This window comes from Hippocampus zosterae, chromosome 5, assembly GCF_025434085.1.
Source record: "Hippocampus zosterae strain Florida chromosome 5, ASM2543408v3, whole genome shotgun sequence".
Taxonomy (NCBI): domain Eukaryota; kingdom Metazoa; phylum Chordata; class Actinopteri; order Syngnathiformes; family Syngnathidae; genus Hippocampus; species Hippocampus zosterae.
The window spans coordinates 5,872,446-5,899,450 of NC_067455.1; the positions used below are offsets into that span (position 1 = coordinate 5,872,446).

The following is a 27,005-nucleotide window of genomic DNA, read 5'->3' on the forward strand; positions in this document are numbered from 1 at the left end:
CCAGCTGTGATGATTGACATGCAAAATGAGCCAATGAGAACAGCCACTCACAAGAGAGAGGCAATGGGTCCTCAAGGGCCCCCATCCTGCATGTTTTAGACCCCCCCCCCCCCCCAAATACAGGGTTGCTCAGCGGATCAGGGGGATCAGGATCGTGATCAGGTTTCTTCAGAGCTTGCTGAGGAGCTGACCATTTGAATCAGGTGTGGTGGCGGAGGGAAACATGCAGAGTTGTGGCCCTCGTGGATCACAGTTGCCCATCCGTGGTGTAGGCAGGGTATAGAAGAGGCGGAGTGGAAAGGAGTCAGAGTGGGGTATCCTGGAATTTTCTACCTGCTAGCGTTCGAGGCTGAGGTCCAAGGAGAATAGTCAGGAGAGGAGAGAAGGGCACAAGTCCAGCCAGAGTTGGTGTGGAATCAAGTCACAAGGTGCAGAAAGTGGGTGCTTGGAATATTAGCTTGTGATGTCACACCTGGGCAGACAGGTGTAAGCTCCGCCCCTTACTTCTTGTTTGATAATGTGGCGTTCAAAAGGAACGTGGCCTACTGGATGATCTGGTGGGCGGAGTCAGCGTCGTCACCGCTGTCCTGGGCGTGGCCTATGTGTACCGAATCAGCATCATCCGTTTGATGCGTTGTCCTCACGGTGTCCCTGCGGCGAAAAGTCCTCCAGAGTTGCAGGGCCAGCGCCAGCTGCAGCACCTGGCGGGAAGCGCAAGATGATGGCAGGCCGCTCGCGGCGCGTCGGCGGCCGGCCGCCTTACCTGCGCCACCATCAAGCTGATGTCCATTACCACCACCGTCACCACGTTCTCGTGCAGCCAATCACTGAGCAGCTCGCGGCAGCCCTGGGCGCAAACTAGCGTTAGCCTTCTTAGCGTTTGCTCGTACACAAAAACAACCCGCTGAGCAAGTGGGTGCCGCCGTGTTACACGTCTACCTGCGTGTGCGTGCAGTTAGCGAGCGCAATGGCGGGCACGTGCGTGACGTTGGGGTCTTGCGAGCACCACGCCGTTTCCAAGTTGCGTTGAGGCGAGCCAAAACACGAACAAGGAAGCGTGCTCGTGGCGCTCGTGTTGAGCGTCTGCACAAAGGAATTCTGCAGCCAATCGGACGGGCCCATCAGGCCGCAGCACGCCTCCTGCAGGCAGAGGGCGCCGTTAAGACCTGAACTTTTCACTTCTTTTCGATCTTCACAATCAAGACATTTTTTTTATATGCTGAACCTATGAGGTGGATCCACACAGTTCCCAAAATGTCCACTGAAAGGTGGTGCTAGCGCGAGAAAACAATGGCTTGCGGCCCAATTGAGGCCCGCTCCGTCATAATTCCGGCCCACAGCGTGAACGAGGAAGTGACTGACGTGTTGCTGCAGGTAGTCCAGGAAGCCATCTTGCCGTCCGTCGCCCCGGTACTGGCGTATCATGTGAGCCACCGCCGCATCTGCCTTCTCCTCGATCTGTCGGCAAAGCTCAACGTTTGATTAACGTCACGTAATGTTCACGTGCGCGTGTGAGGAGGCTCACCTGGGCTCTGCTGAGCAGCAGCAGCAGGAGAAGGCCCACGCAGCACAGGAACAGGATCAGCAGCCCCCAAATGCACTGATATCACATGAGCATCGCATGACATCTCATGATCATCAAAAATAAAGAATGACCCCAACAACCACTCGTATCTCAAGGCAAGTGTGCTGTGCCGTGTTATCATATGACATCACTTGATCATCTTGTGACATCACGTGATGTCGCGTAAGGGTTGATGTTACTCCGTGACATGACTATGACCGTTACTCACAATCAGCATGAGAATTGGCTTTTCCCAGCGTGCTCCTAAACACGCCACCAAGCAGGACGCCATCACCAGGGTGCCAATCAACATTAGCCCCGCCCCCACAGCTTGCAGCTCATCTGGGGACACACACATCCACATTCACACACAGCGTGTGAGCATGCAAAGCGGTGAGAAGAATCCAAGAACGCGAGGTCGGCTGGTTACCGGAAGAAACGACGGCGATGAAGCTGGTGTTGTCGAAGCAGATCCAAACACCGCAACAAGCCACGACCAATCCCAGAGCCTACAGACAGGTCAACGGTCAGGGAACGGCGCAGCGGCAGAAGGACATCTCGGACTCACCAGAAGTACAAAGCTCAGAAGAAGCAAGAACAACTTGAGCACATCGGCTTTCACCTCCGACTTCATCGTCTTCACCTACGCACACACGCACACACTTCCTGATACACCCACACTTCCTGATTGCCGGTGAACCTTCATCTCCGCTCAACGTGCTGACCTTTGGACGCACACACGCATACGTCACACATGATTATTTGTAGACATATCTAGAAAAAAGATGTTCATTGGCATGTGGGCAAGAGTGTGTGTGTGTTTGTGTACACACCCGTGAGAATGTGCTCATGTATGCGTGAGTTTTATGTATGCCGATGCGTGTGTGTGCTTTTCAGTGCATGTGCTTTTGTGTCATCGAAAGGAAGTAGTGTGTACATGTTGGGATTTGTTGTTTGACGTTCTTCAAGATTCTCATCAAGCGTGCACACTCACACACACTTTTGCAGCGTGCGTGCGAGAGCATTGGTACATGTCGGGATTTGTTGCCGTGACGTGGTTGAGGAGTGTCGTTTTCATCATTTTCAGTGTGTGTGTGTGTGTGTGTGCCTGCATGCGATGGCTGCGCTGCGCGTGTTGCTGTGCGTGCTGGCGACATGGCCCCGCTTGGGTAAAAGCGAGCGAGCGAGCGCACCGACGTCAAAGGTCATCTATCTCCCTTCATCGTGTTGTCGATCTTCACCCCAGCAGGAGGTCAAGACGAGAGCAAGTGGGAGGACGACCTTGTGACCCCCACGCCCGACTACTACGACTACGCGGCCACCTTTGACTACGACTACTGTAAGGACATGCACGGACACTCCGAAGTATGCGACTTGGGAGTGTCCTTTGTATTCTTTGTGTTGAAAGATACTTTTTTTTTTGGGGGGGGGGGGGACAAAAGTGTCACCCCAAGTAAATTCAATATGAAATTGGTCATGTGAAAAGATTATTTGATAAGAATAATGAAGTGGGAACCTGGCATTTGATGGTGCTCATGAAACAACTTGTAAAAATGTCCTGCAATTTTAAAACTTGTTTTTGCTAAGGATTTTTTTTTTTTGGGGGGGGGGGGGTCAAAAAAAGCAAAAGGCCAAAAAGGCTGAAGGTGACATCACTGAAAATGTCAGCAAGCTTCTTAAAGGGCCAACGACGCGCTACTGACAATCTTTGATCTGACGATGAAAACGGATCAAGCCGCTGCCTGAACGACATGCGAGGCATCGCAAAACCAAACATGTTTTTGTGACTCGTATTTTTGCTTTCAAAAAACTCCCTCCAAAAAAGCTTGGTCATGGAACAAAAAAAAAAAAACTTGCTGACTATTGTGTATTTTTGATTTAGTCTCCTTTTGATTTTGTGTGTAGTTACAGCAACTTCGCCAGAGCTCAAGAACAAGGTGAGCAAAGGTCATCAGGTCATGACTGTCAACAGGAAGGGTGTGAACTTTGACCTCTTCAGGCTTCAGCGGCAGGACCGAGTCTGGCGCTCGTGCTGGCGACCGTTCATCTGATGATGTGAAGAAAAGCCTCCCGGCAGACACGAGCGGTCACCTTCACTTTCGAGCGCAAAATAAAACTTGTGCACCCGTTGTTCCCTTTTACCATTTTTAATTCGAATGACACCCTGTCTTAGCGTATTTCAAATTCAAATTATTTTCTTTTTCGTTCAAGTAACAAACATAAAAAAAAGCACTCTAGAGCAACGTAGCTCTGACAACAGGCCTGCAAGCCAACCAAGTAAATGCTAACGCTTGAGACAAAGGAAAAAGCTTGGAAGCGTTTCAACTGGATGGGGCAAAGCGTGGGCAGGTTCATTCAAACCAGGACAGCGGCCGTCTGCCCTGCGCCATGTACTCATCCAGGTCGGCGTCCAGTCGCTTCTTGGACTTGGCCATGTAATCGTCCAGCTGCGCGTCCAGTCGCTTCTTGGACTTGGACATGTAGTTGTCCAGCTGCGCGTCAAGCCTTTTTTTGGTGGGCGCTTTGAAGTTGAAGCTCTCCCGCCTATGGTAAATACCGGACGCTGGTGTTCGACCCCGAGCGGCCTTTCGGAAGCTTCCCAATGTGATGAGGCAGCGCACAGCCGGGCTTCCGGTTCCTTCTGTGGAGGGAAACCAAGATTTCACTTTGACTAGCTCACTCCCAACACCCAGGCAGGAAGGGGCGGGACTTCCAATCATGTTTGGAGAAGTCGCCACTCATACACTGTACATTACAGAAAAAAAAAGACTATTAGTACTAAATTAGTTGTCGTCTGCCAAATATGATGTTTATTCATGGACTCAGTTCACCGCCCAAGTAGCGGGCCACTTTGAGGAGTTCTTGCTCCAATTGCGAGGTTGCACATGGCACGCACATATGCAGTGAAAAATGTTCCTACAACAGTTCAGAAGCTTCTTTCTGTCCAGGATATTTTTTTTTCCCAGAAAAGATGCTTTTCAGCACAAAAAGTGTCAAGTGTTGCCGAGGCGACGCGTGGTACCCATCACTCACTTGCTCTCGTGAGGGTGGCACGGCTCCTGCCTCTCCATCCATACTTGTTCCGGGAGGACCAGAAGCCGACCCGCCGCCAGCCCAGGCGGGTCCACACGCTTCTTCGTCTGGGAGGGGGTGGAGCCATGGGCACCAACGAGAAGCAGGCGGGCCCCACCTGGAAGACGCCACACAGACATTGTTGATAGCATAACGTGTTAGCTTGGTGTTCACTGCTTAGTCAGCATTGCTAAATTTGCCATTTCATTATTTTACTTATTATACTAAATAGTAAATAAACTCTTTACTAAATAGTAAAGAGTTACCAAGTGTTGTTACGACATGATTTGTCAAAATATAACGATCAACGATTGTAAAGATATTAGCATATTACATTCATCTCTCGCTTTTGTACAGTAGAGTTACTGAACTGTTTAAGCAGCAGGTGCTCTTTCAAAAACTGATAAAACACAGTCACCAAAGTACAATGTTAGCACATTTGCCACTCGCCTCGACTGACTATGGCAAATGTTAGAACCAGAAAATGACAAAGACCGGCCAAATAGGCATATTATGCAAGACTAACTTGCCCTTTTCGGTTCACACTTCAGGTGTGGGCGCAAAGGCTCCAAGTCACTTGGACCTAAATATCACCTTGAGGAAGAAAATGGAGCCTCCTGATTGGCTGAGAGCTAACCTGTGGGTTGATTGAAGATGAGGATGCCGTCCACAGGAGCACAGACTCAGGAACGGTCGCCATTTGGGGCCCCATCGGTTGCCCAGCCGGCACCTGAGAGAAGCTAAATCCAAAAGTGACACAAAAAAAAGCTTAATCATTCAAAAAGTCAGCATTTCAAAATAGGGTTATCCCGATCCGATCGACTTGCTTGAAAAGTGGGGCTGATCACCTGATTTTCAGGTGATTGGCTTTGTCTTAAATTTTTTTTATAAAAGACTAGATTTTCAAATTTGTCGTTTGCGTTGAAGGGATACTGGATCAGGACTCAATAGACAGATACTTAAAATCAAGTGACCTGCACTCAGATTTAGATGCAAAAATATGTAATTGGGTGATCTCTACTTCAAAACAAAAGACGACTGAAAAGTAACGGGCAATTTTTAAATACATATTCATTCCCATTGTTGTAATATCTCTCTCATTTTTTTATTTTACATGATGCAGGGGAATTAAATGTACCCTTGGTTTTGTTTCACATCGGTTGTTTTGTTGGCTACAACAAGGTAAGTCTTCCAACATAGAGTTCCTCATGAAATTAGGCATTACGCATTTCCCGAGTGGCTTGAGAAACTGCTGCCAAATTCCACACCCAATTTGACATAAAACCCCAATGTGATACACCTTTATCATATTTATTTTGTGAGAGTTTTAGTTCAGAAAGCAGTAACACGTATTTACAAATAGGGAGATACTTTTCAATCACTCTGTAGTTTAAAAAGTCCCAGAATTCAAAAGGTAAATTCTTCAAAAATAGTTTATTTAAACAGTTTCATGATTCACGGTCAAAACTATCAAAACATTTTAATTAAATATTTTTTAGAAAAGTCAATTCTTCATTAAGTAATTTATCCCCCCCCCACCCCCCAAAAAAAATCAATGAGTCAAAACTTCTAGGATTCACGTAAAGCACTTCAAAGTAATTCAACCAAGTTTATCACACAAAGCCAAATATTTGTTCACACATTTTCCTGAGAAAACAAAATCTTGCTAATTCGTACAACGGCTACATTATTTGTTGTCAGAAAATGAAATGTGTCAAGTTCAATTCTTACCGCTTATGAAGAGAAACGTTGGAAGACCTTTTCAAGCGAACACCGCAAGCTGCCATTCGTCTCATCGTCTTCTTGAAAAAGAATATGACACAAATATGCAATTTTGGAAGGATTGACCGCAACCCTGACAGTTGGGCCTACCCGTCTTTGTCCGCCCCAAGCGAGGGAGCTGTAACTCATCGCGGCGTCGAAGCGTCCAACCATCGAGTACAATCGTTGTTAGCCAAATGGACCGACCAAAAGGAGCTCAAAGCGAATGGCGGCTAAAGGCGCCATTTCAACATAGGGCGAGAGTTTGCGCGCACCCGATTCCATTTCGCATCACACAGCGTCATAACAGCTAGTGAGCCTTAATTTTGACTTTTCTAATATAGCACACTTGACGTAAAAGAACCAAGCTTGACCGTAAATTCTAATAATACGACCAAGTTTGTACAAACATTCGAGTGTTAACTAGCTAGCGTTAGCCGCAACGCTTACCCTCTGGCACACCCGAGTTTAACTTGACGTCATCTCACACGATAAACAAATGCAACTAGTTTTAAGTATTTGGGGAAAATTTGTCAGCTTCTGAGTAATAATCAGCTCACCTGTGCACATGCAGGGGGTCCTTCACAGCTTTTTCTTTTTTTTCAGCCTCCAGCTCAAGGAGACAATTATGATGCCGAAACGTTTGACTTAATGCTCAATTTCTTGTTTCACAAGCAGAAACAGTTTCAAGTTAAACTTTTTGTCACACTTTTATTTGGGTGCGTCCAAAAAGGTTTGAACAGTACATTTGTTTCAAAAGGCCATCAAATCATCACTTCCTTTCACGTTTCCAAGCAAGTGCCTGTAAAAAAAAAGTGGGCGGGGCCATGTTGGGAGTGGTAATGATTGACAGGTCACTGTGGTTAACGAGGACTGGGCACACCCAACAAAAGGAACTAAACGAGCAAAAACGTGGGGAATGTTACACAAACCTTTCTCCACGGAACACTGACCGACACGCCAGTGACAAAAACAAACAAAAACACCTGAGAATGCAATTGTCATTGTCTCCTTTGTCACGTGTGTGGTGGTCCCCGAATGTAGCGGCGGTCACATGATGCCGTTGGTGAAATACTGAAAGCCGTCATAGAGTTTGGTGGTGAGCGAGCGCATGGAGCCCACCACCATCTGCTCCACTAGCAGTTGCAGCTGCTCTTCGGTCAGGCTCATGTGGAAGCGCTCCTTCAGGCCTCGCATGGTGCTCGAGCCGTGGAAGCAGGGCAGCTGTGAGCCTGTCGCGCGCGCACACACACGCACCTGCCGTCAGCTCATGGGCTTGCATGGCATGTTAGTTTGTGTGCTCTTGGCGTGTGCTGCCGACCTTGTTGCATGATCTCGACAATCTGCAGCACGCGCTCCATGTGCTTCCGGGCGGCGATCAGGCCCTGGAGCATCAACATCTTGTAGTAGTTGAACATGTCGCCGTCGGGACCGCCCATCACCTGACACACACACACACACACACACACACACACACACACACACACGATGAAGATGCGGCTATGGCGAGCGTGGAGGCCGACGGGATGACACGAGACCTCGACAAACTCGGCGGTGAGTTTGAAGGCTGACGTCTCGAAGCCAAGGTTCTTGGGAGAGCTGGACAGGATGAAGCCAAAGTCTATGTGGATGATGTGGCCACACGCGTCCAGCAGGATGTTGCCATTGTGCCTGAGGGGATGCCAGAAAATCCAAGTTTTAGACCGAGCCCAGATCGTACCCAGTTGTAACGCAAGGCACGATCCCCTCAAAGGCTTAGTCCGTAGACCTGAGGCACCGGGCAAGTGCATAGGAGTGGAGGATCTCAGAGAAGTAAGGGAGGGGTGAGGTGGAGAGGGGGAGACCATTTAAATATTTGAAAATAAATTCAAGAAAGGATCTCCAAAAATGTACAGACATCCTTTGTGTTTCTGTTGTAAGAATCGTTAACTTAGCTAGCTGCCCAAGTAAAAAAAAAAAAGATGAATTTAACAACAGCATCAATTTGTCGGTCCAATTTAATATCACTGTTCAGTTTCAGACCCAAGTTAGAGACTGTTGGCTTTACATAAGGCGCCAGAGGCCCAAGTCAGCAGGATGGGATGTAGAGGTACGAGGCCCACTGGGGCGAAACATCCATTTTCCGAACCGCTTGATCCTCACTAGGGTCGCGGGGGGTGCTGGAGCCTATCCCAGCTGTCTTCGGGCAGTAGGCGGGGGACACCCTGAATCGGTTGCCAGCCAATCGCAGGACATGCATAGATGAACAATGAGACGCACTCATAATCACACCTAGGGACAATTTAGAGTGTTCAATCAACCTGCCATGCATGTTTTTGGAATGTGGGAGGAAACCGGCGTACCCGTAGAAAACCCACGCATGGCCCGGGGAGAACATGCAAACTCCACACAGGGAGGCCAGGGCCGGAGCTGGAATTGAACCCGGTACCTCTGCACTGTGAAGTCGATGTGCTAACCACTGGACTACCGGGCCGCCCCATATATGACAATCCTGTGTTTTTTTTCCAGTGCAACTGAAGAAATTCTGTGCCATCCGGGCCTTGATTTCCTCCGGCCAGGACAAAAAAGGGTCTTTTTAGCTCAACGTGACTGCAGTTGAATACGTGTACAATAAAAAAGATGCCCAATGTACCGCAGGGGACGATGATATATGGGGGGCGAAGTTGCTTTGCACTGACCTGTCCTTGACCTGCAGCAAATAGCAAATGAGGCTGTAGCCAGCACAGCTCTGCACAAAGTTCCTCTGCGCCGACAGGAAGGCTTCGGTGGTGGGCGCCCCGTGTTCCTGCAGGAAGTAGTCCAGCAGAGACAGCTGGCTGTGCTTCTTCACCTGATGCAGCGACACGGCGTTCACCACCGGCTCGATCATGCCGCTGTCCGATGACAGAACCAGAATCTTGTAGGGCTTGATCCAAAGCGGCACACGTTCCGCTTCCCAGATGGACTGGGGGGGTGGAACAAAGGGGCAGCGAGAGAGGGGCTTAGACGGCTATCGGACAGCGTGGGCGCGTTTCCGGATGACGACTTACTTTCAACTGCCACAGCACTTGGAAGGCCAGCAGCTCCTGACGGAGGTCGTCGCCGCACTTGACGATGACGGACAGCAGGCGCCACGTGGGCATGTGCCCGTAAGGCGAACCCTCGCGGATCCGCCTGTACAAGATGGCCGAGGTTAGGTGCCGCGCGCGGCAACGGAAGTCAAAGTGACAAGTGACGGGACGCCTACCGAACTTTCTCCTCCCATGGTTCCTTGAGGGCCACGGCCGACGGGTCCTCGGGGTCCCGTTTGAAAGTGGTCGGCGTCTGCGCCAGCTGCTCCGACAGACGCCGCCTGCAAACAAGCATTCCGAGGTGACATGTTGACACAGTAACGCGTTGACGGATACGTCAACAAATTGACGGATACGGTATCAGGAATGATGAACACGCCGTCCTGTCATACACGCGAACACGGGGGTCGGCAACACGCGGCTCCAGAGCTGCATGCAGCTCTTTAGCGACATCTAGTGGCTTCCCAGAGCTTTATAAAAAATGTTTGAAAGTGGAAAAAGATTTTGATAGGCTAATATACTGTAGCTCAGTAAATGCATGTTGCGGCTCCAAAAAAGGAGAGCTGCGGTGTTGTTTTTTTTTTAATGTACACTTTATTTATGCTTTTAACAGTCCCTTCTCTCTTCTCGTTCGACTCGAGAGGCGTTCAAAGACCGCCTCAGAAAAATGAAAATGAATGACCACTTCACTGACACGAAGAAATACTGGACACCAGAACAAAACAAAAAAAATAAATCAAGTGAGGAAATTACAAAATAAATTCTATGGGCGCACAACAAATAAACAATTGAGACATTTCAGTCTCTTACAAACATACAAAATGTGTTTCCTTCATTGTAAGTTTTATAGAAGGCTTTTATTTTTTTGCGGCTCCAGACATTTGTTTTTTTTGGGGGGGGCGGGGGGGGGGGGGTCTGTCCTCTTTCAACATTCTGGGTTGCCGACCCCTGCACTAACACGTGGGCGGAAACACCCGTTCATTAACTCTTTCATTCCACAAGACGTACTCGCTTTTTTAAAATTAGGCCCCGCCTACCAAGGACGTACTTGTACGTCCAAGTCTTTTTTTTTTTTTTGCGTCATAAAGAGGAGGAGGGTCTGATGCAATCTGTGAATGAGAATAAGCCATTTGCATTGTAAATCATGTTAAAAAAAAAAAAAAGCGACCGGTAAGTGGCAGTGGTGCCTTACGTGATTTAAATGCTTCTCCATTTTTTTTTTTTTTTTGCTCAGGAATCGCCATTTCCATGAAACTTAGCCATTTTGTAATGCCGATTGCTGAAGAATGGAATGAGATAGAAACGATTTTTTTTTCTGCTGAAAAAAATAGAGTCCAAGTCCAAACTTTATTTTGGTAGGCTCTGTGTTTATATAGCATTAGAACCAAATATTCTGCGGGTCTTGCAAAATCAGTCAAAATCCAATAAAACGCTGGGATTGAGAGGCTTGCTCCAGTGAAAATGGCTGCGGATTGAACGAGAGCTGGAAGCGGAGGACCAACCTGATGTCACCGGCGGCGATGAAGACGGGTTCTTTGCTCTCCAGACTGCCCACGCTATCCACGGAGAACTGACTGATATTGTCGCAGCTGGCGTGAACCTCCGGAAGCTGCCGGAAAAAGACCCGCATTCCTGTCACGCGGCCGCGTTACGGAGGCAGAAATTTTGCAGCGGGGGGCGGACACGCACCTCCACCTGCAGCTCGCCGATGTCGTCCACCGACCAGGCCTCGTCGTCGTTGTCGTAGTTGGGGACAGTGGAGAAGCTTCCGGCGCGCTGCTCGGCGCTCATGCCGCAGTCGGGTAGGTGCTCCACCGAGCGTGTGCTCCTGATGCGGTTCTCGGGTATTCGAGCCGGCACGTTGGACGTCTCAAAGTCGTCCACCTCCAGAACCTCCACGTAAATGAGGTAGGGTGCCTGCGGAGTCAAAAAAAAAAAACAACAAGTGGGTTTTCTCCGGGTGCTCCGGTTTCCTCCCACATTCCAAAAACATGCGTGGCAGGCTGATTGGACGCTCTAAATTGTCCCGAGGTGTGAGTGCGAATGGTTGTTCGTTTCTGTGTGCCCTGCGATTGGCTGGCAACCGATTCAGGGTGTCCCCCACCTACTGCCCGGAGACGGCTGGGATAGGCTCCAGCACCCCCTGCGACCCTAGTGAGGATCAAGCGGCTCGGAAGATGAATGAATGAATGAACTCTTTCACTCGACTCACTCACTCACTCGAGGCGGGCGTGTGGCTCTCACCTTGTCCTTGGAGTTGAGCACGACGGCCTGCGTGTGCGGCACGCGCACCACGTGGTGCTCGAAGGCGGCGGTGGGCAGCCAGACGCGAGCGGGCAGCTTGTGGTTGAGCAGCGACAGCTCCGAGATGAGCCGCTGCGTCTTCTGCTCCTTGGTGGGCAGCGTGGCCAGACGCCTGCCGATGCCCATCAGAGACTTGATGAAGTCGCGCTGCGGCGCCAGGCGCACGGGCTGCGGGGCGGACGGGGACCACCAAAACACCACAAGTCGGCGAGTGTTAGTTTTTGCGGCAGAAAAATTTGCAAAAAGGCCTGCGGACTGCCACTTTTCATATACTCTTAAGGTTATGAACAAGAACTAAGGAAGTAAACTGAAAACAACAATTTCGGTTGACAAAAACAAAACTGCTTTAAAAAAAAAAAATTCGAACCAAAAACACATTTTATCTCCAGAACACTGAAATGAACTAAAATGACAGCAAAAAAATGTCCTTTGTTTTCATCTTTGTCAATTCATTTCAAACACAGGCATTTATTTCGCCATCAATGGACAGAACATGAAAAGGTCAAACAGTCCTTCGAGAATCAGAATTGACTTTCATATGTGATACATATTTACTTTTTGGGTTTTTTTTTTTTTTGCACTTGACAAATACAATTATTAATGGCCATCAGGACCAGATGAGACCTCCAAAACCCTCAAAGCTTTCCAACCGGCGGGTTCCTTTAAGCAAGCTTCTGTGATGTCATCGTCTCATTTGAAACGAGGTCACAATATCAAGATGAAGACCAAAAACCAAGATCTGGTCTTGTGTGAGTGGAGGTCGGCGGGGTCAAGCAGCGCCGTGACGTGGCCTGATCGGAGCGTGGCTCGTTCCTTCATTGACACTCCCTCATCAAGCTCCCATGATTGTCACACCCACAAGCAACATCACACCCACATCCAGGAAGAGGAAGAATGAGAAAAAAAAAAGGAAGCGGCGACAGAGAACCAGAAACGTCAGCCTGATCGTCGACAGCGCCCTTTTCCCACAATGCAGCACGTACGGGCTGAAGTTGTAAAACTTACGGCGGTGCTAACAACGTCGACGGACTCCACGCTGGAAGTTTCCTGAGGGTCATAGGTCAGAGGTCAGAGGAGGTCGTCGACTGAGCCTCCTGCCTCACAATTTCCCGATTTCTAATCGGTCACACCGAGTCTTTGCTTTGACTTTGGGAGCATGTGATGCAACGCGGTTGTTGTCGCCTGCACTTACGCGGGGGGGGCGGCTTTTAAGCGACGCACGCATTCGCAGCGCAGAATTGAACCGAGACGTGAAGCGGCAGTCCAAGCGGTTCTCCAAAATCCAATTTGAGTCAATGTGAAATCCAGAATGGAAACATTCCTTAAAACTGGGTGGGAGCGGGGGGGGGGGGGGGGGGGGGGATCACTCTAGTTTGGTCTTTTCTATATCCAAGAAGGATTTCCTGAGGTGAAAGTTGCACAAAAGAGCAGCATTTCAGATTCAGGGAACTAAACCCAAACATTTTTTTGGGGGCAAGTAGACATCGCATGTGCCATCACTAGTTAGTATAACGTTACCATGGTGAAATCCGATTTAAACAGAAGAATTCATCCAGGTAAGCGGGCGGCTCCGTCGGGCAAAATCATCACCAGCCGCAAACCGGCAGTGGCGCGGAAGCGGCTGTTCTGCTAACGTGAAAAGATTTCACCGCCTCGTGCGTACGCCGCGAACCGAGATGAAAACGGCGTGGCGGCCATCAGACAACGAGATCCGCAAAAAGAAGAGCAGATGGCTATGCGAGTGGCGCAGATATAAATATGAGAAAACGCGTGCACGCAAAAACGCAGTGATGCTATTTTAGCAATAATCTCGCAGCGCGGCGCGGTTACCTCACCTCGTCGTAACTGCTTTCCACTTTGGGGTTGCTGGCCGTCCTCTTGAGGTTGCTGCTCAGACTGACGGCCACGGCGGCGTCGGACTTGGAGCGTTGGTGCGTGCGTTTGGAAGGCGACAGGCCGTGCTCGGCGGCGGCGGCGCAGAAGGGCGTGAGCGTCAGGGGTTCCCGGCGGGCGCGGGCGGCGGCCGGCTTGAGCTGGTCGGACAGGATGAGCTTGCGAAGTTTGGCGCCTCGCGAGTGGCGCTGCGTGGAGATGTGCATGTCGGACGAGTACGCCGCTAGCAGCCAGACGCATTGCAGGCTGAAGGAGATGCTCTGCCTGCAGCGATGCACCTGAGGGACACGCGACAGAGAAACACGCACATGAGCCTACTTGAAATCAACTTTCACTCAAATAACAGACAAAATAAAAAATACATTTTTTTATGACTTTCTCGAAAGTCACAAATTGACATATTGTACATTTTATGAGAACAGTGGCCGACCAAGCCAGCAAGTAGCAAAATGGCCTACATGTGCCCTAACGGGTGACGTTAGTACCTGGAGTCGCTTGGCGGGTGTTACGAGTCTCTGGCTTGTGAGATGACGTGGTCAACTTCAAATGCCGTTTGAAGGTTTTGTGACTTACTCGGAAAACATCTCATGGCTTTGCACTTTCCTGTCTTACTTAGCGTTGGCGTACATTCTGTCCACAAACCTTGGTTGGCAACAATGGCGGTCCAAGAGTCTCTTGGAGCTCCAGTAATCTGTTTTATGCCTTACCAGTGAAAATTCCGGCTGCCTCTTAACCCTTTTAATCCCAGCGGTCACATTTGTGAGGGACAACAATGATTTAATTTACATGGCCCTAAAAATTGTTATTACTGATTACTTAAAAGGGCAACCAATGACACCTGATTTTGATTTTTAAATGTCTGGGAAAAAAATTGGGATTAAATAGGTTAAGTACAAATGCTTGAATCTCCATTCATTCATTCATTAATTCATTCATCTTCCGAGCCGCTTGATCCTCACTAGGGTCGCGGGGGGTGCTAGAGCATATCCCAGCTGTCATCGGGCAGTAGGCGGGGGACACCCTGAATCGGTTGCCAGCCAATCACAGGGCACACAGAGACGAACAAAGATCCACGCTCACATTCACACCTAGGGACAATTTAGAGTGTTCAATCAGCCTGCTACGCACGTTTTTGGAATGTGGGAGGAAACCGGAGCACCCGGAGAAAACCCACGCAGGCCCGGGGAGAACATGCAAACTTCACACAGGGAGGCCGGAGCTGGAATCGAACCCGGTACCTCTGCACTGTGAAGCCCACGTGCTAACCACTGGACTACCGGGCCGCCCGCTTGAATCTCCAATTCTGACTTATTTCAGAATCAGAATCATCTTTATTGGCCAAGTATGTAGAACACACAAGGAATTTGTCTCCGGTATAACACGCTGCATTAGTATCATCGTAAACAACAAAATCATTGAACCATTTTAGAGTAACCAGTAGTTTTGTAGTACCATTTTGTAGTACAAGAAGAGTGACTACATCAGTGACTGTTTAAGGAGTTAATGGCTAGCGGGAAGAAGCTGTTTAAGCGTCTGCTGGATTTGGTGCACATGGATCTGTAGCGTCTGCCTGAGGGGAGTAGCTGGAAAAGGTGGTGGGCAGGATGCGGGGGATCCAGGAGGATTTTCCGTGCCCTTGTCTTGATTCTTGCACTGTGCAAGTCCTCAAGAGTGGGTAGGGCGGTTGACATCGAGTTAAACTGCATGCTAGCTTCTCTTACCACCGCCGATCCTCTCTCTCTTGCCTCCTCTTGGAGTGGGGGGGTAGGGGGGGTGTCGGTTTCATCTCTGGAAACCGACTCTCATGTCAAGCTAGCTAACCTTGTTTCACAGTTTTCAATGTTGCCCACTAGGCATCAGGCATATGTTGCAGCCTGGAAGGGGAAGACACCCCCCCCCCCCCGACTCCCCACCGGTATGCGGTACTGTACCTGTATATACATTCATTCATTCATTCATCTTCCGAGCCGCTTGATCCTCACTAGGGTCGCGGGGGGTGCTGCAGCATATCCCAGCTGTCTTCGGGCAGTAGGCGGGGGACACCCTGAATCGGTTGCCAGCCAATCGCAGGGCACACAGAGACGAACAACCATCCACGCTCACACTCACACCTAGGGACAATTTAGAGTGTTCAAACAGCCTGCCATGCATGTTTTTGGAATGTGGGAGGAAACCGGAGCACCCGGAGAAAACCCACGCAGGCCCGGGGAGAACATGCAAACTCCACACAGGGAGGCCGGAGCTGGAATCGAACCCGGTACCTCTGCACTGTGAAGCCGACGTGCTAACCACTGGACGACCGGGCCGCCCCTGTATATACATGTGTGTTTGAATACCCGTGCGCATATCGCGCATGCATGTGCACGTGCACCCACCACGTAAGGTTTGATGGCATCGCCGACGTGCTCGTCCATGTGCACGTACATGTTGAGGAGCTGCGGCAGGAAGAAGTCGACCTCGTCGTGCGGGAAACTGAAGAGTCGGTTGCCAATGTAGGCCTGCACGCCAGGCTCCTTGGAGTTGTGCAGGTAGGAGATGGCCATGGACACATCAAAGAGTTTGGACTCAAACAGACGCAGGAGCCATGACTGTTTGGAAGGGTTGGGCCGTCGCCGCCGGCGGCCGCCCTCCGCCCAGCTCTCTTCCTCCTGGTCCCGGTCTTGGTCGGCTACGGCCGGCCTGTCGCCGTCGCGGGCGGGGTCGGTATGTCTCAATTTGAGCTTGTGCAGGACTTCCCGACATGCCCTCTCAGCCGCCGCCGCGTCGATCAGTGGCCCCGCACCCTCGCCCGCCGCTGCCTCGCCAGCCCCCTCGTTGATAACGCCCAGTGGAGGCGTGCCGGCAGGGGCGGGGCCCGGGCGCTGCGAGGGGCTGTCGTGTTCCGAAGGGGCAGGGGAGAGCTCCGCCTTCTTTTCCTCCATTGAGAGCGATGGGAGGGAGGCTCCGCCCACCTCCACTACAGTGCGCACACACATGAACACGGGTGGTTACGTTGTCAACACGTACTCCTCGGCTTAATTTGGTGCCAGAAAACCTCGGCCATCATTCAAAGTTGATTTTTTTTTCTCCAGGCTAAAGTTGCAAATGGACGCCAAGAGGATGGTGCTACATCACAAACAGTTGTGAGCGGCTAAAACCCACAAACAAGATGAAAAGGCGCAAAGCAAAGATTTTTTGGACTATTACCAAAGTCACAAACCATTTGGGGGTTGTTGTTATTTTTTTCCACGTTTCCTTTTTATTGGCTTTTGACGTGGCTCACTTTTGCCCATTCTCATCCATTCTTCCAAGAGACCATTCATTCATTCATTCAGCAGAGGTGAAAGAATGGTCTTGACAGCCTTTTAGAAGATAAACTATAAAAACCACAAAGGAAGGAAAGAAGAATGGGGAAACGGCTCCCTTTCTGATTTCAATGTTGAATCCAAAATGAGGGACAGATGGTGGTGGTGCTATGACGCATGTCCTTTTTTTTAATCACAAGGACATTTTTGTAGCTTATCAGATTTCTCTGAAACACCGAAAGCCAGACTATTAGGGTTTTGATCAAGGGTAATTGCGGAAATTTCAGGACTAATTTTGAATTTGGCCTATTTGCAAGTCGACATGTGTCAAGTGTTGACAGGTTGCTTATGTGTTACTGCACGTCAAATGCAAAAGCAGTGGAAAAGCATCCGAACCTATTTTCTTGATGTGGCTCGGTTCATTTGGCAAAGAGACATCTAATTACTACAAAAAATTTAAATGGGTTGTTGCTTAGGCAACGGTAACAATGAGTCCATGTAATTGGGTCATATTGGTTCCAAATACAAATTGAACCGACCACAGCTGCAACCGTACAATCAACTCTCCGTCACATTGGCCTATTTTTTATTTGTGGAATAAAACTCGCGCTTGAGTTATCTACTGGCAAAAAAATGAAAACCAACTTCAGTGAAAACTGCTCCTCAAGGAAAAAGTTATTTCGAACCTTGCTCGTTGCGAATTCTCGTGATGCGAACGCGGTTATTTCATCACTGGATTTTGAACGGACGTCTTAGGAATCTCAACTCGATTGGACAATGATTTTGACAATGATTTCTTTTTTTTCTAATATCTCCAAAATCGGCCATTTAAACAGAGGGTGCGTGGACTTTTCTCGGCACTCAAAAAAAAACAACGGACTGGTCGCCTGTCAGTCATCAGCACGGCTCCGTGGACTGGACGCGCCACCGAACTGAACATAAACGTGAGATTCAAATCAGTAAATTGTGCTCTCGGAGCTCCACATCAACACGCCTTTGTGGGCCAGCAGATGACATGAACACATTCTGGACGAGCGTCGAGTATTCATCGGATTAGCATAAGTGGGGGCTAGTGGCTAACAATCGGCTATCAGTCGATTAGCCCGAGCGTCTGCGGCTACGGGCGGCTGTAAGGCTGCCCAAGCTCACTCGGGGAGGCTATTTAGCCTCACCAGCGTTAGCCAACTGTTGCTATGTATGTCGAGTAAACGCTTGAGCTAGATGGGAAGCTAAAAGCTAAGCCAACGTTGATTGAGCTGTGTGACGTGTTTACGGGCGGCTTGCTCGTACCTTGTTGAACTCTGGCGGCCGTCAATCGTGTCGTCAAGTCAACTTTGTCGCCCCATTGATGTTGCCGACTGGCCGCAGCCGCAGCAGATAATGGCCATTGGCCGCTAGGGGGAGACACGCTTTTTTTATGTGCCTCGCCGCTCGTTCTCTTTTACACGCCTACCTCGCCGCCATGTTGGTCCGGTCAACATTCCGGAAACGTGTTTGCGTCAAAATGAAAATGAATAAACAAATGTTCTTTACCGCATCGAATAGTGCTTCTAAAACCGAAAAAAACATTTACCTCTCCAAGTAGCACCATGACGAGTAACTTACAAAAATGTATGCTGCATTGAAATGAGTAGCCCAATGAGCGCCATTTGCAAAAGTTACTGGAGTAATTGAGTGAATGCAGTACCCTACTACTCGCCTCAGCTGAAAGAAGAGGAGTGTCACAGTTGAAGGCTCTCGACGGTATCTTTGTCTGTAGCCAGCGCAAGGATGGCAAAATGGCAATGATGTCACTCAGCCTGAGATGAGACCGATACAAGTGCCTTGCGGTGACTATCCGGTCTCAGAGATGCTCGCGTGAATTTTTTTTTCGAGAGAATTGCTACAGTCAAGACGTGCGGCCATCACACAAACCTCAACTTAGAAATATTGTCCACTTCACATGTGAAAAATAAACCCAGAAGAATGGCCTGATCCAATTTGACCCCAATGCTTTTTTTCAAGCTGGGGTGTCTATTTATTGAAAGTGACTCCAAACAGGTGGCAATAATCAGTCTGGCCTCGGTTGGCATTTTTTTTTTGGTCAAACACTCCCCCAGCAGGCCTTTTGGGGGAAGATACATTTATTGTATAAGTACAGTCATGGACCCTAGTGGTGCTGCTGTGTTTGTCAGCTCACAATCATCATACAAGTAATTTTGAATATGCATTTCAGTCGCTGATGTATTCCGAACATTTAAACAAAACCTGATGATCTTAAACTGGGAAGTACAGATCAAGTCTAACTCACAGGCACCCTAAACAGAAGCAGGGAATGTTTGGAGGGGGGCGGGGGGTAGGGCCCTCACAGCCAGATGTCGGACGTGCAGTCTCCCCCGGGGTATCTCAGCTCGTGAGCCAGTGCCGGACCACCAGGCTCATTACCGAAATCCACAAGGAACTTCTCGTTGGGGGTCAGACCCCCCTTCGAGGTGTCCACGTCGATCTGCATCATTACTGACCCCTCCCTAAAAATGACGTTAGCAACGTTAGCATCATCATGGACCAAAGCCATTACAAACTAAAAAAAACAAACATATGTGTGTGAGAAGGCATGAGAAACACACTAACCGGACCATTTCAGGGTAGAACTGTTTGTCCCAGCCACTGTAAAGTGACGTAGTTACATACAGCCTTTGACCATCCAAACTTAATTGTAACATCTGAGGACCACCGTAGACTCGCTTCCCCTAGACACACGCGTGCATACAGACAGGCAGATAGACAAGTAGGTAGACCACAGATTACTAGCGGGCTATACAGATGCCGTCAGATAGGCATAAATGAGAAATAGTGAGGCGGTTGTTCTGTCTGAGAAACCTGAATAAAACGAGGCTGGGGCTGTGGCTGGTTTTCCGGGTCCTCAAGAACTCTGACTGGTCCATCGTTGGTGATGCTGCCTCCCAAAAACACCTGCAGCCAAACAGACGGAAAGTAAAAGCGTCTCTCCCGCAAAGGGCTGCGCCTGCTGGACATTCTGTAACGTGATAGGCGACCTGTCCAACCAGTCGAGGGTTCCTGGTGTCGCTGATGTCATACTGTCTGATGTCACCGTGGAGCCAATTGCTGAAGTAAAGGAAGCGGTCATCCAAGGAGATCAAGATGTCCGTGATCAGGGCTACATACATATGGACAGGTGTTGAACAGAGGGGGGACCAAGAGACAGACAGACAGCTTTGGCGGGCGTTGATGCAGACCTGGCATGTCAGGCAGCATCCATCCTTCGACTTTCTTACTGGGAATGCTGATGACCTTTTCTGCAGCCCACTTCCCTGTCTGGAGGACAACATGGAACATGGAACAAAGAACTGTTCGAAAAAGGACAAACAATAAGGTGACCGTGGAGGAGGGTGGCAGCGTCAAAACCAGATAGGGGCCAGATGGTCCTGGTCCCGTCACGTGGAATATTTGGGGCCTCGCTGGTGGAGAGGTTCATGGATTACGCTAGGGATTGCTCACTGGTGCTCTGTAGAAGCGGAACACGCTCCCCTTGAGAGCGCAGCCCACAAAACCTTCAGTGGCGTTTGGGTCGTGGAGAAAGCGGATTTCAAGAGGAATAGCGCCCTCTTCTCCCAGATCCAGCGTCTGCACCCTCTTGTGGGTGGTCCAGTCCCACACGTGGAGGGAAGTACCGTAATGGCCTAGAACAACAAGGAATTCGCATTGGTCCTTATGGTCAAGATTCAGATGTTGGCGACGTGCCTACTAGAACCTCAACCTGTCAGGTCTTAATTTGTGATTTCTAGTAACCTGAAGATCAATCTGTGAAGTGCTGACTTTGGACATCTGGAAATTTGTGAAATCCTGATTTGGGAATACTAGAACCCGATACTCAGTCTACGAGGACTCGGTAGTACACTTGGGTTAGCGGAGAGCAGCTAATTAAAAAGAACAACAGATGCTTTTTAAAAGGTCTTGAGAGTCCGGGGCATTTTTGTGAATGAAAGACATCAGACGAGGTCCTTCTTGTCTTTGTTCTCACCTTCTGCGACATGAGCAGGATTGAACCCATTAGCGAGGGCTTTGGGGGCCCCCCATTCGCTGCTGATCATCACGTTGTGGCGAGGCTGGTACCAAAAGTCGTAGCCGAAGGGGGCCGCCTCACCGGGCTGCTCCCAGTTGCCGATCACGTCAAATGTCTAGCCGTCCAGAAGCAGAAAGCCACCTGAGAGGGCAACAGAGAAGGTGAGTCCCAAAACTTGTAGCGGTCAGGTGGTGCTCTCTAGTCCCGCTCTAACCTTTGCCGCCCCCGGACGGGTCGCCCATGCAACTGATCAGGATTTGACCGCTGCCCAGGCAGTGGGTCGTGTGGGGGTTGGCCAGGCCACACTTCCAATAGAGGTCCACTGGCTCCACGGTCTGGGAACAAAACAAGGGCTGCCGTACTCTGAAAACCCAAGAACCGCCTTACTCAGTGGCCAAGAGCCCGGAGGCCAGGACTCGCAAGAAACCGCGTGCAAGACGACATTAGCTGGAGGACTGGACTCACCCCAAAACAAAAGCATTTAGGGACTCACTTGAGACTGGAAGGTTAGGACTTGAGAGTCACACACAACTTGATCTGACCTCTCATGCTCGGTGATCAAAACCAGAGACCAAGGACCACAGTAGTCAATATCAAGACCTTAGAGACCAAATCGGTAGTTCTCGGCCACTGCAACCATATTATTTTGATGCCTTCTGTAAGTAGGGCTTTCCAGTTTTTGGTGGTTTTTGGCTATTGGGGGTCGGGTTTGGTCCCTACTTGACTGTATATTGGAACCATCTGGTTAGTTGAAGACTGGCTTTTGAATGAATAGATTTCAAATGGCCATTGCACATTTTATGACCTTGTTGATGCGACTAACTAACAAAGTCCATCAGGTCCCCACATGAGGACTCCACAATCTTCCTCAAAGAAAAGCTTGTTGACCAAAACCTTTTCTCCTTTGGGGGGAAAAACTTCATCCCCACAGGAGACCGTAGCAAAGCCTAACATATCGATTAGCATGGAGCTTGGCTGACAGGAGCGAGTTTATTTGAAGCGGACACGGCGAGTAGCAATCAGTTGCCGTTTGTGCGACAGACCTTGTGGAGTCTGGGTTTTCTGGGCTCGGTGCCGACGTCGACCACATAGATCCGAGAGGAGATGAGGGCGGGCAGGATGAGGCGGTTCCGCTTCTTGGACGCATCGCCGAAGCAACTGCTGCAGGCATTCCAGCCACTGTGGTGGAGCTCGTCATTGACGTTGGGCATAGGAAGGCGGTGGACGACCTGCAAAACAAGCTGAACCGTCTGGATCGGCGACATTGCAGAAGGCTTGCAACATTTTGGGGAATGTTTCAACTTGCTAACTTTCTGTGCATGTGGACCAATAAGGAATACATCAGTCATTTGCAAAATGGAAGGGTGGCTTTTGATAGGGAAGTTGGGGAAATCTCATACTTTGCAAAATGGGGACCAAAACAAGCAAATTCGAGCCTGCAATGATGCAGAGGGAGCGAGTTAAATGAGATGGGGCTGTTTTACGTTCAGCTCTTTAACGGAACTTTGGCGGCATTTGTTTTCCTTCGGAATGCTTGAGTTGGGCGACGAGTCATATTTCAGTCAACATGATGGTTTTCTCCTTCCAAGAAATGCGTGCCAAAAAAAAAAAAAACAAATCTAACTTGATGGTGTTCTACTTACAAATCTGTTGAAATGACCTGCTTTCTAATTCCAATACTGTATATGAAAGTCCGCCTTGGACAAAACAACAGACATTGACTATATGTCACCTTTCTATTAATTAATTCATTCATTCATCTTCCGAGCCGCTTGATCCTCACTAGGGTCGCGGGGGGTGCTGGAGCCTATCCCAGCTGTCTTCAGGCAGTAGGCGGGGGACACCCTGAATCAGTTGCCAGCCAATCGCAGGGCACACAGAGACAAACAACCATCCATGCTCACATTCACACCTAGGGACAATTTAGAGTGTTCAATCAGCCTGCCACGCATGTTTTTGGAATGTGGGAGGAAACCGGAGCACCCGGAGAAAACCCACGCAGGCCCGGGGAGAACACGCAAACTCCACACAGGGAGGCCGGAGCTGGAATCGAACCCGGTACCTCTGCACTGTGAAGCCGACGTGCTAACCACTGGACGACCGGGCCGCCACCTTTCTATTAAATGAATCTCAATTCTCAGTTTCAATTCCCTTTCTGAACTTCCCACGGAATTTGTATGGAACACTTTCCATAAATGCTAGCAGCCCTTTGCAACTCTACAGAGAAGTTCAAACCCGACAGAGAAAATAAAACGGAGGAGCGTCAGAATGATGACATTTACGACGGCAACGTCACCTGGCAATAGGATGAAGATTCCGGGTCCACGTCCACGGTGGCCAAGTAGTCGGCCTGGCGGATGGACGTGTTTCGGTAGATGCACGGAAGATATACGATCTTCTCGCGATCGCCTTGAAACACAAGCACGCACGCGTACATTGTGAGAAACACACATGCTGGCTGACGTAACCATACAGACACTCACCTTTCATGGCGTCGAGCGGGCTCCTGTACCCTGGTCCGCATCCTGAGCAGCCAGCTGCGCACAAGCAAGGGCAAAAGGTCACAAAACGGGACGTAGCAGCCGTGGCCCAGTGTGACCCCTGACCCCGTCCTCCTTGGGATGGGGCGCGACCCCGATCTGACTGCTGGAATGGACTTGAGAACTCCAGAAAAACTAGTCGCCGTCCAGTAAATGAAAGGGACGCGCATCGGGGCTCTCGTCGCCATTGTGAGAGTAAGCGCACTCATGTTGTTTTGCACTGCTAACATGCTACGTGCTAATTGTTCTGGAAAGGGCTTTGTTACGGCTGCAACTGTTGTGAAAGCGCTATTCATTCATTCATCTTCCGTACCGCTTGATCCTCACTAGGGTCGCGGGGGGTGCTGGAGCCCATCCCAGCCGTCTCCGGGCAGTAGGCGGGGGACACCCTGAATCGGCTGCCAGCCAATCGCAGGGCACACATAGACGAACAACCATCCACGCTCACACTCACACCTAGGGACAATTTAGAGTGTTCAATCAGCCTGCCATGCATATTTTTGGAATGTGGGAGGAAACCGGAGCACCCGGAGAAAACCCACGCAGGCCCGGGGAGAACATGCAAACTCCACACAGGGAGGCCGGAGCTGGAATCGAACCCGGTACCTCTGCACTGTGAAGCCGACGTGCTAACCACTGGACTACCGGGCCGCCCGTGAAAGCGCTATATACCTGGTAAATAAAGTTTTGGGGTTTTTTTGTATTACGGAGGTGAGGGAATACAATATTTGGGATTGAAGAGGGACAAACTAGTCCTGTTGTCCAAGCCGAAAGGGGAAACATTGGACTTTTGAAGAGATGTATGCTGACGAGACACAAATAAAGTATTCACAGCACTTCCTTTTTCTGCCACATTTTGTTAGGCTGTAACCCTCCTCCAAAACATATTCATAAACCCACCCCAAAAAAAAAAAAAAAAAATTCAGCATGCAATGCAACATCCAGTTTTTTTCCGTGATCTGTTTGCAAAACTATCAAGAATTTTGTCTAAGCACAAAATCACATCCGCCCACATTTTGTTGACAGGTTTTGCCATGGTGGTTATATGGGCTCAAAATCTAAACATTTGTTGTGTTTTTTTTTTTTAAACTCGAGCTTGTGCTGCGCCTACGTGTGAAGAAGCTCGTTCTCAATGGCGATTGGCTATCACCAACGACGACACATGGCCTGGACCGGCCTGAAATTATGATGGAATGATGACGGACGTCCAGAACCAGAATCATCCAGATCATTTCATTTTTTTTGGCTTCTCTTGCAAATAGGAGCCACAACAACCGGATCAATCCAGTTGCCCTCCTACCAACGCTCTGAGAATCAACAAGTGTTATGCAAGTTCGGGCTAAATATTAGCCTTGGCATCGCAGGAGGCACTTTGTTGTATTTTATGAGCAAAGAGCGACTGAAGACTGCAACGTAAGCAGCGGCACAGCTGTCAGATGCGTCCACCTGCTCAAAAACAAATGAGGACAGCACTTAACCATGTTAAAACCAATTTTAAGACAATTATGTGCCCTTCAAAAAGACACTTTGTCTTTCCACTACACGCAGCTGGCAAATCGAGGTCCATTCAGTAAAATGCCTGCATTTAATTCGGTAGGTGACTTGAGCTGTCGTTGTGTCACTGTGACTTTATCTCCCGACTAGGCTTCCTTTATCTTTTTGCACACATCGCATCTAGTTGGAACCAGTCAAGACCGTGGAGTCACACAGGGAATGTGTGACTCCACGGACCCTCACTGGGTCCTTTGAATGGCGCATTTTCGGCCAAATGAAATTCACTTCAGGCGCTACTTGACCGCACGAGGCGTCCCAATTCACATTAAAAGCCTGTCGAATTTCAACACGGTTTACGCAGCCCACACGAGAAACAGCCTTTGAAGGTGTCGAAGGACCCAGCCTGTGAATTCCTTCCATAACTTGCAATCCACATGCGGGCGAGTCGCACCCGACGTGAACCCGACGTGACGTCATGCGGCCGAAGAATGCAACCCTCGGACGATGCAGCCTGTGAATTTGGACATCGCCATTATCACGTAGTCTCGGCGGGAGTTTTTTGGCCATCGATACAGTATTGAGGCACAGCTTCCTCTCAAATGATTCGCTGCCATATTATCTTCAGCAAACTCAGTCTTGTCGAAGGCTTCCATTGATGTCAAATTTTGTGCAGTGCACTTAATTGTATTTATTTATTTTTTGGTGCTGGTGTCGCCGCTGAAAAGTCACTCTTGCAGCTAATCGCAAATGTTTTTGTTTTTTTTCGGTAAACAAAATTGTGTTAAATAGATGCTTGGAATATTGTTGAACATCAACTTAGTATGCATAAAATCTAAACTCGGGCCAATCATGTGCGAACAAATTATTAACCACGCCAGATTGGAGCTCGATGAAACTCCACAGTTTGCTAAAATATTTTGTAGATGCTGAAATGGAAACGTCAGCGTATGAAATAGAAGTGCATTCACATTTGTTCGTGTATCGGTTGCTTCTTTCTTTCTTTCTTTTTCATTTTTATAGTGACTCAAGTCCACTGCAATGGGGCAATGAGTAACTTGTGTTTCTCCGGGTTGCTACGTTGAAATTGTTGCCGAGCCATTGTGGACCCGAATGATCCCAATTTTCCAACTGTGAGGGGGTCATCTCAGGACTCGAGTCTAAAGTGTGCGCGTGTTCCCAGGACAAGCAGCAGGAGAAGCAGAAACAACAAAAAAACAACCTCTACTGAACACACCAGACACAGCTGAAGATCAGAATCCACACCCAAAAAAAACCCCAAAACAACAACATTGACGTCATTAAAACAAAGATCCCATTCAGCATTTTGGACTCACACTACTGACACTCTCCAAACATGTTTTCATTTCATCCTCATCACTGGACAAAACCAATACTGATCATTCAAGTTAGCATTTTGTTGGTTGCTCTGGAATCACCAGTTCTAAAGCTTTTTAATGTGTGTTCAAAGGTCATCTGCATTCTGCACAAATAAAAAAAAGTGCACCAGCCTTGTTGAAAAAATCAGGCAGTGACCAGATGACCCCAGTAAAAAGTCCCACACAGTGATGTGTAATGATCGTCACACTTATGCAAGACCCCCGTCCCATTCGGGCAACATATGCACACACAAAAGACTATGGTGGAAGTAGGCACTTAGCAAATAAAAGCACTTCACAATGACCCCATGATTTAAAAAAAAATGTGTTAAGTTTGTAGCGTGAGTATCAAGTTGCCTTGTGGTGTTTCTTTTGCAGAAGGTCCACTCACCCATGTCGACGCTTGCTGGGGTTCACCGTGCACAAACACACACACACAAGTTGGGTGCCAAGCAGCCTCACACACAGAGATTTGTGGCCATGCTCCACCAATGAGACACCAGGGGCGGGCCTACAACAGGCCCGTTAAATAGGAGGCGGAGCTGCAAGCAAGAAGACAAGCTCTGCTTCGGAGGTCACTTTTGGGCCTAGAGTTGATGATGAT

At 49.1% G+C, this 27,005-nt stretch overlaps 4 protein-coding genes and 1 long non-coding RNA gene across 9 annotated transcripts; all 5 read right to left on the bottom strand.

Annotated features, from left to right (window-relative positions):
• Positions 1-150: 150 nt before the first annotated feature.
• Positions 151-2,524, bottom strand: LOC127600838 (leukocyte antigen CD37-like). Its single transcript, XM_052065676.1, has 8 exons — positions 2,133-2,524; positions 1,995-2,073; positions 1,794-1,906; positions 1,526-1,600; positions 1,363-1,458; positions 940-1,140; positions 764-847; positions 151-701 (listed from the first exon to the last, which is right to left on the bottom strand). The coding sequence occupies exons 1-8, from the start codon at positions 2,196-2,198 to the stop codon at positions 543-545; spliced, it is 873 nt and encodes a 290-aa protein (XP_051921636.1). The 5' UTR covers positions 2,199-2,524; the 3' UTR covers positions 151-542.
• Positions 2,525-2,604: 80 nt separating this feature from the next.
• On the bottom strand, positions 2,605-3,607 carry LOC127600847 (uncharacterized). Its single transcript, XR_007962424.1, has 2 exons — positions 3,474-3,607; positions 2,605-2,886 (listed from the first exon to the last, which is right to left on the bottom strand). It is a non-coding gene; the product is annotated as an uncharacterized LOC127600847 (long non-coding RNA).
• A 308-nt stretch (positions 3,608-3,915) lies between these two features.
• Positions 3,916-7,059, bottom strand: LOC127600843 (uncharacterized). Of its 4 annotated transcripts, none has more exons than XM_052065686.1 (5): positions 6,958-7,059; positions 6,368-6,438; positions 5,274-5,376; positions 4,598-4,754; positions 3,916-4,205 (listed from the first exon to the last, which is right to left on the bottom strand). In XM_052065686.1, the coding sequence occupies exons 2-5, from the start codon at positions 6,430-6,432 to the stop codon at positions 3,916-3,918; spliced, it is 615 nt and encodes a 204-aa protein (XP_051921646.1). In that variant the 5' UTR covers positions 6,433-6,438; positions 6,958-7,059. The 4 variants fall into 4 exon arrangements, with proteins under 4 accessions (XP_051921646.1, XP_051921647.1, XP_051921645.1 ...); XM_052065687.1 differs by having other exon boundaries at positions 6,368-6,435; positions 6,958-7,052; XM_052065685.1 differs by lacking the exon at positions 6,958-7,059 and adding an exon at positions 6,509-6,950 and having other exon boundaries at positions 6,368-6,435.
• A 29-nt stretch (positions 7,060-7,088) lies between these two features.
• On the bottom strand, positions 7,089-18,373 carry pi4kb (phosphatidylinositol 4-kinase, catalytic, beta). Of its 2 annotated transcripts, XM_052065632.1 has the most exons (13): positions 18,219-18,373; positions 16,020-16,600; positions 13,587-13,922; positions 12,757-12,798; positions 11,692-11,919; positions 11,137-11,364; positions 10,950-11,056; positions 9,624-9,728; positions 9,427-9,550; positions 9,076-9,341; positions 7,936-8,068; positions 7,719-7,839; positions 7,089-7,629 (listed from the first exon to the last, which is right to left on the bottom strand). In XM_052065632.1, the coding sequence occupies exons 2-13, from the start codon at positions 16,563-16,565 to the stop codon at positions 7,448-7,450; spliced, it is 2,418 nt and encodes an 805-aa protein (XP_051921592.1). In that variant the 5' UTR covers positions 16,566-16,600; positions 18,219-18,373; the 3' UTR covers positions 7,089-7,447. The 2 variants fall into 2 exon arrangements, with proteins under 2 accessions (XP_051921592.1, XP_051921593.1); XM_052065633.1 differs by lacking the exon at positions 12,757-12,798 and having other exon boundaries at positions 18,219-18,369.
• A 529-nt stretch (positions 18,374-18,902) lies between these two features.
• selenbp1 (selenium binding protein 1) lies at positions 18,903-26,910 on the bottom strand. The gene is given in 12 exon segments (XM_052065660.1): positions 18,903-19,435; positions 19,539-19,657; positions 19,788-19,880; positions 19,964-20,085; positions 20,165-20,243; positions 20,427-20,608; positions 20,950-21,132; positions 21,206-21,326; positions 22,035-22,220; positions 23,288-23,400; positions 23,475-23,528; positions 26,793-26,910. Coding segments are annotated over 12 exon segments (1,419 nt in total). The 5' UTR covers positions 26,797-26,910; the 3' UTR covers positions 18,903-19,272.
• Between the last annotated feature and the right edge of the window lie 95 nt (positions 26,911-27,005).